At 41.0% G+C, this 12378-nt stretch overlaps 1 protein-coding gene across 8 annotated transcripts in view; it reads left to right on the top strand.

Moving 5' to 3' along the window:
• Positions 1-12378, top strand: part of CHN1 (chimerin 1) — a 169889-nt gene that overhangs the window by 59706 nt on the left and 97805 nt on the right. For all 8 annotated transcript variants that reach the window (XM_044978395.1, XM_044978394.1, XM_044978389.1 and 5 more), the window contains 2 exons: positions 1190-1221; positions 2419-2532. In XM_044978395.1, coding sequence (XP_044834330.1) covers positions 1190-1221; positions 2419-2532 — 146 coding nt within the window. The remainder of the gene's footprint in view (positions 1-1189; positions 1222-2418; positions 2533-12378) is intronic.

Genomic DNA, 12378 nt, shown 5'->3' with positions numbered 1-12378 from the left:
TATTGATCACTTCAATAATGAACACTGATTTTCTAAACTGATCAACCATCAGAATTGCTCTTTATTTCCTGTGACTAAGGAAGTTTGTTGTTGCTAGACTCTGTATCATATTCAATTTTTGACATCTCAGACTATTAAAGATCCCATTTAAATGCCATCTCAACAGCAAGGGCGAAATATTTATTTTAGTTTGCTTGACATTTCCCTGAAAAGATGTGAGGATGAAACTGAAGCGGAAATAAACTCTGAATGTTTTACGCTTGATTATAGGTGGATCATCAATGACTGCAATGGTTAAGGTTGCATAACTGTTGAATTCAAAGCCCAAAAGATTTCCCAGTTCCATAGTCAGAGGAATGATGGGGTTAAGGCACTGCATTGGGATGTGAGAGAGCTGGGTTCAATTTCCCAACTCTGCAACAGGCATCCCAGGTAAATTGCTTTTCTCAGTGCCTTGTCTGTAAAATGCGGCTAATGATACTCCTTTTCTGCCACTCTTTGTCTGTGTGCACATTTAGATCGTCAGCTGTTTGGGGCAGGGACTGTTTCGTACTATTTGCAACTAGTACAAAAGAGTCTTGATATTGGTGGGGCCTCTAAGTGCTATTTTAATACACAAATATGAAAGTTTTGGGTGCACAAGAAATGCAAGACATGTATAATAACATTTCATTTACCACTGAAATGTAACCACCTCTCAGATTAAATATGGCAGTGGTTTAACAGTACGCAGCAACACTTCTAGCAACTTTAGAAGAGGAAGATGATTTATAAATTGAAGATTTTTAAAAAATGTGTTTCTAGATTATCACACGTACTTATACCAAGAAAAAAATGGCACGTATCATTTAAAAAAAAAATCAATTTGGGCATATAGTAGTTGGACAACGTTACTAATGTGGCTTAGAAAAGCATCAGCATGCACGTGGTTTCAAGAGACACTCTCCGTTTTAGCATTTAAATAGGCTGCTTCCTCAGCTTGTGTTTAGATTGTTGGACCTTTCAGTGTGTCTTCTTACACTATACCCACTGGAAAAGTACTGTAGTGCTAAGTGATTCTTGTCCTTTCCCTTCAGATATGCTATATGTTCTCTCCTGTTTTTTAAAAAGTTGTTATATACAAGGTGTTCATTATGTGCCATCTTTTCTGAAAGTAAAATATTTAAAATGTTGTTTGTTTTTTCAATAGGTAGAGAACAGACCCAAATATTATGGAAGAGAGTAAGTAATGTGCTGCTGTGAATCACTGAGTCTAATGTGAGTGGGTTTAGTTCATGGTCAGTGTTGAATAAAGGTGCCGCAAGTGCACCTCATGGCCTTTTCATCGCCTCTGTGTGTTTAAAGCACAGGCATGTGGGACTAGCTGTGCTAACACTTCTAATTTGCAAAGTGGTGACTCTGCAATAGCCTGCCCTCTTGGCTGTTCAGCAGGCTGGGTGTGGGACCTTGCCAAGGTCATGCATTCCATTTTGATGGGTACATCTTGAGTGATCACTGTGAAATTGTGCTCTGCCCTGTTTCTGCCAGTCTGCTCATTGGGCATGTACAGCAAAGAACTTTCCTCCACTTAATCACACTACTCTTGCTTTCCTGCAAACTCTAATGTGGGTTTGGCATTTTGCCCACCTCACATAACCCCTGCAGTTTCAGATGGACACAGTATTCTTCAGTTCAGCATTATCTAGGAAAATATAGTGCTGCTGTGCTTCATGTGGTTGGTTGGTTCACCCCAAAGGTGAAGGTGCTGCAGTGAGTGTGTGTGTGTGTAAAAATCTCTTTGGGGCCATTTGAAATGCCATTTGCTATAAAAATGCACATTATCGTTTGTATTTATTTGTCCTCTATTTCACGGCATTAAGCAACGATTGTTCTGTTTAGCATGGAGAATGAAAGCAAATTGTATGTTTGTGTTTATTTTGGTATCAGTGCATGTAAATTTTGCACTTTGTTATGCAGATTAATAGTCAGATTAAATGGATCCCTTGAGCCCCTGGCAAACTAGCAGACTGTCCCTCAGTATTGGCAAGTGTGAGTACCCCTAGCATAGAATATTAAGCTAATGGGAAACATGGATATTTGTCCATTAAACTAATGTAAGATATCCATGTTATGAAAAGAATGCGCTTGTTCTGTAATGAGAGTGTTCTTCCCATGCTGTCTGTTAAGTGATTTTGACAACTAAAGCCTACCAGCCGCAAATAATCATGCTGGCCAAATGCCAAGCAGCGAGAGCAATTAACATAATGAATAGGTTCCTGCTAATTACTGTAGTTTTTATGGAAGCTTCTTCTAAAAAGCCACTTTTTTGTTTTTGTTTTTGTTTTTCCTTAAAATCAAACAAAGGTGTGGTCTAAAATTGAAAAACAGTGTGTTTTGAAACAGCTTTGATTGCTAATAAAAATGAGTTTTGTTTGTTAGATTCCATGGTATGATCTCAAGAGAAGAAGCCGACCAGTTATTAAGTGTTGCAGAGGGAAGTTATCTCATTCGTGAAAGCCAACGGCAACCAGGAACCTACACTTTGGCATTAAGGTTGGTAATTACTATTTTATTTTAAAAGTTATAGAATATTTGTTAATATCTCATTATGGTGTTAAGATGAACTATTATTTAATTCCTTTATAGAATTTTTTGTAATAGTGACCATTTAATGATGTATTTTTGTGGCGGGGTTACTGTTCAGTATCTTCAAAGTACAGTACTTTAAATCTTTCAGTGAGAGATTAATGTCTTGGATTTGAAATACTGGGATAACTGTCTATGGACGATTGGTTTTATTTTACTATAGATTTTCCCTCCTCCTCTCTTTTCCCACTGCCCTTCGGTTGTGTCCGTAGATGCCACATCTGGATATTGAAAATGTGGAGAAGAATTAGAAAGTTCCTCTGTGAACCCATGTGACTAAACCCAACCTTGTATCAAGATTGGTGACCTGTTGTAGGAGAGTAACTGGCTGTCCTCCAGTGACTCATGATATTACTCATACCGCCTGTGTGCCAGCCTAATCTGGCCTGTGAACTAGTGTCCATCCTTGAACAGTTATGTGCCAACTGGGTGTGAATGAATGCCACCACCTCTATACAGCTATGAAAACTCAATTGGATTGTTTCCTAACTGAAATAGTTACAGAATGACTTTATAGTATCTTTTACAATTTTTTAGCTTTGTCATTTTATTGTTCTCAGAGATAGTATGTGAAATGAATTGACTCTTCAGCTCTACATAGTTTAACTGAGTATGGCCAAGATCCAGGAAAACATTTAAGCATATGCTTAACTTTAAGCACATGAGTAATCCTTCAGTAAAACTGCTCATATTAAAAGCAGGCCAATGTGTTTTTAGATCAGCACCAGCTTTTCCATATCAGTGGTCACACATGGTTTTTCTCATTATGACTGTACAGCTGAAAAGATTCTGAATTGGATAAGAGAAAACAAATCTTGCAAATCTGAGTTTTAATTAATTTCACTCTAAGGTACTGTAAAGTGTTTTCCCTTTACTTCTTTAGTAGCTTTGGGTCCAGTACTGTAAACTGTACTCACATTGAAGCCGATAGTAAGCACTACTCAATGGGACTGGTCATGTGAGCAAGCGCTATGCAGTGTGAGGAAGGGTTGCAGAATTAGGCCCTTAGTTATGTTGATTCCTGCATCCCAAGTTTCACAGAGGGGAATGGAGAGCAACATGGATTATGGGCTTACGTTTTCCAGGATACTTGTTGTATTGATGTTAGATGGTCTGCCAGTGTGACCTGTAGGAACATGCCGTCCTGACCCCAAATATGGCAGTCAGATAGGAAGCATGTCAGTGAAGCCTGGTCTACACTACGTGTTTAAACCGGTTTTAGGAGCGTAAAACCGATTTAACGCCACAACCGTCCACACTAGGAGGCACCTTATATCGATTTTAATGGCTCTTTAAACCGGTTTCTGTACTCCTCCCTAACGAGAGGAGTAGCGCTAGTATCGGTATTACCATATCGGATTAGGGTTAGTGTGGCCGCTGATCGACGGTATTGGCCTCCGGGCGGTATCCCACAGTGCACCACTGACCGCTCTGGACAGCAATCTGAACTCGGATGCAGTGGCCAGGTAGACAGGAAAAGCCCCGCGAACTTTTGAATATTTCCTGCTTGCCCAGCGTGGAGCTCCGATCACCACGGGTGGTGATGCAGTTAAAAATCAAAATAAAGAAAGAGCTCCAGCATGGACGATGCGGACGTGATCGCTGTAAGGGCAGGCAAAACTGTTCTATCAGCGCTCCGTTACAGAAGACGAAATTCAAAATCATTTTTTAAATATCTCCAGACAGACGCCATAGCAGGGACTCAGCGCACTGCTGCGTGGCAAGCGTAACGGAAAGCCAAAGAATCAAATGGACGCTCATGGACTGGAGGACTCAAGCTATCCCACAGTTCCTGCAGTCTCTGAAAAGCATTTGCATTCTTGGCTGAGCTCCAAATGCTTCTAGGGTCAAAAACAGTGTCCGCGGTGGGTCAGGGCATAGCTAGGCAATTTACGCACCCCCCCCCACCCACCCCCAGAAGTGAAAGGGAAAACAATCCTGTCTTGACTCTTTTACATGTCACCCTATCTTTACTGAATGCTGCAGATAGACGGGATGGTGCAGCACTCAACAACAACATCCTTCCTCCCACCCTGCCATAGGTGGCTGATGGTACAATAGGACTGCTACCCGTCCTCATCATCAGCCTATTGGCACATGGGGCAGTGCAAAAGGACTGGTAACCATACCAACTTGCTTGGGACAGGTCGATCAAGGTCGCCTGGTCCTAATTTTTCCTGGTAGATGGTGCAGTATGGCTGATATCCATCATCGTCATAGCAACAGGGGGCTGAGCTCCATCAGCCCCACCCTTCATGTGTAAAGAAAAGATTCAAGTGCCCCTGAACTAGCAGAGGGATGCACTCCTTACTGTCCTGTCTGGACTATCATAGCAGCTGGAGGCTGCCTTCACTAACAAGTCACTGTGTCTTATTCCTGCATTCTTTATTACTTCATCACACAAGTGGGGGGACAATGCTACGGTAGCCCATGAAGGCTGGGGGAAGAATGAAATGAACAGGAGGGGTTGTTGCAGGAGCACCCCCTGTGAATAGCATACAGCTCATAATTTCTGCAGGATCTGACACAGAGCAGCTGTGCTCTCTGGTTCTCTGATACAGTGGTTCTCTAGTACACTTGCCCATATTCTAGGCAGGACTGATTCTATTTTTAGATACCAAAAAGGAGGGATTGACTCAGGGAGTCATTCCCAATTTTGGCTTTTGCGCCCCTGGCTAAGAGCAGCCAGGGGCACTTTTGACAGCAGCAAATGGAACAGTGCAAAAGGACTGGTAGCCATGATCATCTTATTACCAATTTATGGATTGGTAGATGGTGCAGTATGGCTGATAACCATCTCTGCTGTCATGCAAAAGCATGCTGCTGTGTAGCGCTGCTGAATCACCTCTGTCAGCGGCATCTAGTACACATACGGTGACAGTCACAAAAGGCAAAACAGGCTCCATGTTTGCCATGCTATGGCATCTGCCAGGGCAATCCAGGGAAAAAAGGCGTGAAATGCTTGTCTGCCGTTGCTTTCCCAGAGGAAGGAGTGACTGACGACATTTACCCAGAACCACCCGCGACAATGATTTTTGCCCCATCAGGCACTGGGATCTCAACCCGGAAATGCCAAGGGGCGGGGGAGGCTGCGGGAACTATGGGATAGCTACGGGATAGCTACCCACAGTGCAACGCTTCAGAAATCGACGCTAGCCTCGGACCATGGACGCACACCACCGATTTAATGTGTTTAGTGTGGCCGCGCGCACTCGATTTTATAAAATCTGTTTTACAAAACCAGTTTATGCAAATTCGGAATAGTCCCGTAGTGTAGACGTACCCTGAGACCCACCAGCCAGACCTGAATATTTTTAGCAATGGAATCTCTGTTTCTGCCCTTGCATTACTTCCAACCACTCTATACAGACACAGTGTATAGGAAGCCTCGACAAAGCTAGGTTATGCATTGCCCACATGGTCTTTCCAAACCTGATTCTGTCACTCCATGGAGCCAAATGTCACTATTTCTATTGAAAAAGAGCCCTCCAAATCTACAAAGGAGGAGACAAGATTTCCCCTTAATTCTGATCTGTATATCTGATGATACACCTGACATGCAGATCTTCCAAGTACTGTACATATTTAAAGGGACACTGAGAGATTGAGAGTCCTAAAATTTGATCCTCTGTTGTTTTTTTAAGCTGTCCCACTTCGTGTTGTGGATTTTTTTTAGCATCACCATTCGATAACAAGAACTGCAACCATTTCATAATCTCAGCTCTTCAGTGAGACAAGCCAACAAATAATGCTGTTTGCTGCTGTGCATAAGCACGCATACAGCACAAGCATACAATGTACAGGTTGCTCCATCCTTCCCTGTCCTTATCATGTTTGTTCTTGCAAACAAATTGATAATAGATTCAAGTTGATGAGACTCCTGCTCTCTAAAGAACAGGATACTTTTGAATTGCAATCTCTGCCTAGCCATGTTCTTATGAGCTCATAAGAATAAAATAATACACACAGTGGAAAACAGTATGATGTATGAGTTATCACATCACAAACAAACTCCTGGCCCAAAAACTGTCTCTCTTTGGTTAGTCATTCTTGCATTGTACTCCTCCAAAAAGGAGGAATTTTAAGAGAATTATTTGGATACATTAACTAGTGAGTCGGTTAGTGGGTATTTAAAACAAACACACACAAAAACTGTTCTCCAGACATTCCATCTTCTCATACCAGATTTCTAAATATTCTAGCAAGAAACAGAGAGACACTTTGCTTCCAAAATTTGTAATCTACTGTTGTTCTCTACAAAAGTTAAAACTGATGAATTGCAGTTCCTCTGGAGCAAATATAGGATACCAAACTGAAAAAAATATGGTGAAATATCAGTAAATACCCACAGGTCTCACAAAGAAACTTATCCAGCAAATGTTTGTCTTTAGGACATGCTGGACATCTGGAAGAACAATGGCAATTAATAAACATATTGTACAACAAAAATAGAAATATGGCTGAAATATTGATATCCTGGAATAATACACTGGGGTGAATGCGTTTTCTTAGAAAAAATTACTTTATTAACATTTTAAAAAATAGACTGTAGTAAGATACTTGTCTTTGCAGTAATATGATTCTAACAGTAACATGAATTGACATTTATATTGATTCACATGTGTGAATACAGCAGTATTCACTGACTCCTTCCAGCCATTGCCCTGTAATAAAAATAAATTCAAAATGGAACAAACTGATGCAGGCCTTGTTTGAATGGCTGATCTAAGCAGAGAGAGATTCTGTCACTGAATTTTGTTCCTGCTCCTACAAAACGCACAGTGCCTTTGACCAGCAGGTGCTGAGGTTGCTGGGGACCTTGCATGATGATTCTTGGTGTGGCTTATTTTATTTGAAAATGAGTAATTTTTTTCCCAGGATAACAGGTTGTACCTATATTTTAGATAGAGGGAAAAACATGATCCGGGCAATTAGAGATCTGTTAGTCTGACCTCAGTATTATGCAAGGTTTTAGCACAAATTGTGAAGGAAAGAATAATTAAATTCATAGAGGTAATATGGATTTACCAAAGGTAGATCATAACAGCCTAACATGATTTTCTTCTTTGAGAAAATAACTGATTTTTGAGATAAGGGCAGGACAGTAGATCTAATACACTTGAACTTCAGTAAAGCATCTGCTATGGAACCACATGGGAAATTATTGGTTAAATTAGGGAAGATGTGGATCAGTACACGCATTGTAAGGTGGATAAGGAATTGGCTGAAGGGGAGAAGGCAATGGGTTGGACTGAAAGCTGAATTATCAGACTTGGGGAGGTTACTAGTGGAGTTCCTCAAGGATCGGTCTCGGAACCAGTCTTAGTCAACATTTTTGTTAATGACCTTGGGACAAAAAGTAGGAGTGTGCTAAAGAAATTTCCTGATTATACCAAGTTGGGAGGCATCATATATACAGAGGAGGTTTGGATGACCTTGAAGACTGGAGTAATAGGAATGGGATGAAATTCAATAGTACCAAGTGCAAAGTCTTGCTCTTAGGGGTAACAATAAGAATTTCTGCTACAAACTGGGGGATTATCAGTTGGAAGTGACAGAGGAGAGAGACCTGGGTGTGTGTCTCGATCACAGGATGACTATGAGCCAACAATGTGATGCGGCTGTGAAAAAAGGCAAAAAAGTGATCTTGGGAGGTATCAGGCAAGGCATGTCCAGTAAAGATAAAGAATTAATTCCATTGTACAAGGCACTGGGAAGACCTCATTTGGAATACTGTGTACGATTCTGGTCACCTGTGTTCAAGAAAGATTAATTTAAATTGTAACAGGTGCAAAGAAGAGCTACTAGGATGATGAGGGGAATGGAGTGTCTGTTTTATGAGTGAAGATGGAAGAGCTTAGCTTGCTTAATCTAGCAAAAAGAAGGCTGACCAAGAATATGATTGCTGTCTGTATACCTTATGGGAAGTAAATACCAGGGAGCGTGAAGAGCTATTTAAGCTAACAGATAACGTTGGCACAAGAACAAATGGATGTAAACTGGCCATGAACTGAAATTTCATTTTTCTGCTGTCTTGGGAAAACATTTAATATACCAGTTATAAAGAATGTTTTCAAATTATGGCCAGGCTGTATTTATGTAAGCGGTAATGTCAGTTGGATATAACATGGCAGGAAAATGCTCTTAGACCTCTTTAAATGTAGTAGTTTAATTTAAAGAAATTAGGATTTGGAATTATGCATTGAAATCTAAACATTGTACATGCAGATGTCATTTTACTGTGATTAAGCATTAGCTTGACCATCCTGGTTTTACCAAGGAAAATGGCTTGTGATGTTGCTTTCCATTAGAGAAGCAAGTGATACCATATTATCCTGTTCGTTGCTCTCACTTTAAAATGTGTGAAAGTGAATCCACACACTCTGCTATCTCATATGCCATAGCTGAATATGAGTGCTTCAGACCTTTTTGGCAGCACTGTGTTTCCTACCCTTGGAGTTCCTAATGCTGCCAACATTTATTTTCCTTCCTAGAAGGAAGGAAGCAGCAGGCATATTCTTTCCATCAGCTGCAGGCAAGAGTTTTGCTCTTTGTTTCAGTTTTTTTCTCTCTGTTAGAAGATATTCATAGTATACCCATGTTTCCACTAAGTGTGGTTGTTGGCTTTGCTTACTAGTATTTAACCCAATCCTTACCCTGTCACTGTGGTTACTATTACTGTTACTACTGTATTCTACTCTTATTTCAGCTTTGGGAATTTTGCTGTGCATACCTTGGTAGGTAAAGATAATTTTGCCTGTAAACTGTCAGAATTTTTTTATGGGACCACTTAATTTTTTGGCCATTGCTACATGAATGGTCAGCTTCATCTGCAGCCTGGAGGTGACTTTGATAGCTGTTGATCTATATTATGAATATCATTTCCCAGACCAGAAATGAGGAATGCCAGTGAGATGCATCTTTGCACAAAATCCTGCCCCCTTTGACAAGACTCCCATTGATTTCAGTGAGCTAGGATTTCACCTTCTATGTCTAACTCCATGATTCAGTTTGATCTTTTCCTACTAGTATCACAGGTGGACCCTTTAAGGGAGAGTGGTCCAGCCCATCTGTAATTAATTAGGCAGTGTCCTCTTGGGCCTCATGAGCATGGATCCTAGAAATCTGTTTGCAATGGAAAAATGTGGAAAAACACGAAATTTGCATTTTTACAGAGAATCTTTAGTTTTTACATTTTGTGAAAAAATAAAAACGTATATTAACTATTAAATACATTTTACTGAAAGTGCCAGTGTCATGTAGTCAATGCATGCAGCCTTCCCCTCTTGTGGTTGATTTTTGAATGCACTTAAAATTTACATAGCTAAACATACTCAAGTAAACTGCTTCCAGCATATAGAGGTTACTCAAAGGCGTATAGTGCTCGGGTTTTAATGGATCTCAAATTTCACTTCAGCCTCCAGACATGAGTAATTAAAGTTATGGAAAGACAGTGAAAACTTCCCTAAAGATGGTGTCACTGTGTTTGGCAAGGAAAAAATTCCATGTTGATGGCAATGTGCTTTTCTGTACTGTATGCAGAGCGGCTTTAGATTATGTTAGAAGGCAGACAATTGTAGAACACATGGAAAGCGCAGAACATAAACTGAATGAAAAGACATGAAAACAAGAGGCTGGGCCATCGACAATAGTAAAGAAATAGTAAAGAAACAGTGCACTGTGACTGGATCATTCCAGTGCATTAAAAAAAAAAAATTCTGAAAATCTAGAAAACAGACAGAAGTAAGAAATACAAATTGCAATTCTATTAATTTTATTATAATGATTGATGGCACCGGTAGGCTTTGAACTTGCTTAAAAATAGTAAATATACCAATAAAACATTATGTTCAACGAATACCTATATATATTGTGGCTAGGGAAACTTAAGTTCAGTGTTTCATTTTAAACGTGGAAAAACAGTTTGTTTTTTATCAGAGAATTTTGGTTTTTTAATCACAAAAAACTAGGTCCCTGCTGATAAGGGATAGCTGGCTCCTATAAAGATCAATGAACAAGTGAGAGAAAGCTGCTCAGAGTCCAGAAAGGCTCTGAAAGGAACCCAGGGTGGCTGGGCAGACGGCCTGGGAAGGAGAATGAAAGCTTCCATGGGTTCCCTGGACAATAACAATGCTGAAAAACTGATTGAGATAACACTGGGTAACACTGTAGCAAGCTCTTAGAGAGGCAGATGTCAGCATTAGGACCCAGAGTTTAAGGAACTGGGAAGAGATGCAGCAACAGTGCAGAAACTTAACATGGAGTCAGTGGGGACCTTGTTTGAAGGGAGGGACATGGAGGGGCGGGGGTATGAGAGGAAAGATAGTACATGGTTTAGGACATGGAACTCAGGAGACCTGAATTCAATTCCCTGTTTCAATTTACAAGTTTCTTTGTGACTTTGGGGAAGTCACTTAGTCTCTCTGTGCCTCAGTTCCAAATGTAAAATGGGGATCACAGCACTTTCCTACCTCACCGGGATGTTGAGAGGATAAACACATTAAAAATTGTGAGATGCTCAGATACTATGATGGTGAGGAACCATTTTTTTTATTCATGGATGTGGGTTTTTTTGGGGGGGACAGACCTGAAGCCCCCAACATCCCCCACTGCACAGCTCTCGCCCCCTTTTCACCCCACTCTTTTCTGTACTGTTCTAACTCACACATTCCCTCCAACTGCTTAGACTCCCTTACTACTGCTCTGACCGTGCTCCATCTCCTCCAAAATTCCTTCCATCATCCCCAATGCTTTGAGGCTCCTGCAACATTCAGATCCCTATTGCTCTGAGCCCCCCACCCACATCCTCTGCTGCTTGGAGCTCTCCTTCATGCACGGAGGAGTAGTGGGGAGGTGGTGGGTCTATAAGGCGTGCATGTACCAGCTGGATGCAGGGATTGTCAGGAGCGTGGAGATGCATAGTCCCTAGTCCAGATCTGAGCCTAGTGTATGGAGGCTCGTCACATCCATCTGTAGCATAGGAGGCACAGAAAGGTGTGAAGTGACACATTGATCTCAATAAAATGTTCTCAGCTAAACCAGAACAATCCATGGGGATAGATTCAGCATGAAACAATAGCTCTGAGATGTGTGAACTGCTCTGTTAATTTAAGTGACCCTTAAATATGGGGAAAAAGATAATTATGACTTGCTGCTGCCACTCAGAGTGTTCTTTCCTCCCACAAATTCTAAAGATAAGAATAAAAGTGAATGAAAGAAAATAGAATCATATAGAAACAATCCTGAAATCAAATCTGTTACATTTGAATAATGTTACAGGGTTGTCTCCTGAGCGCCGCCTCCTGGGTGCTGGCCCACTGCTTTCCCAAGCAACGTACAATGCAGGCCCCTTTCTTCCCAGCTTTGCCATTTTATTTTCTATGACAGAGTTATTAGATCCGGAACATTCTCTGCCCCAACCAGGCTTCGTACAGCTTTATACATGTCCTCACAAAGTATTTTGCCTACCAGAGCTTGCTACAGTGTTCTCCAATGTTATCTCAATCAGTTTTTCAGCATTGTTATTGTCCAGAGAACGCATGGGAGCCTCCATGAATTTATCTAGTTCTTTTTTGAACCCTGTTATAGTCTTGGTCTTCACAACATCCTCTGGCAAGGAGTTCCACAGGTTGACTGTGCGTTGTGTGAAAAAAAACTTTCTTTTGTTTGTTTTAAACCTCTCCTCCCCAAGCCAGGAGCCTAGAGCCCCAGGGCCCCCCAAAGCTGGGAGCTGCACTGGGAGCCCCCCCTCAC

This window comes from Mauremys mutica, chromosome 10 (genome assembly GCF_020497125.1).
Source record: "Mauremys mutica isolate MM-2020 ecotype Southern chromosome 10, ASM2049712v1, whole genome shotgun sequence".
Taxonomy (NCBI): domain Eukaryota; kingdom Metazoa; phylum Chordata; order Testudines; family Geoemydidae; genus Mauremys; species Mauremys mutica.
This window is presented reverse-complemented; position numbering and strand designations above follow the sequence as displayed.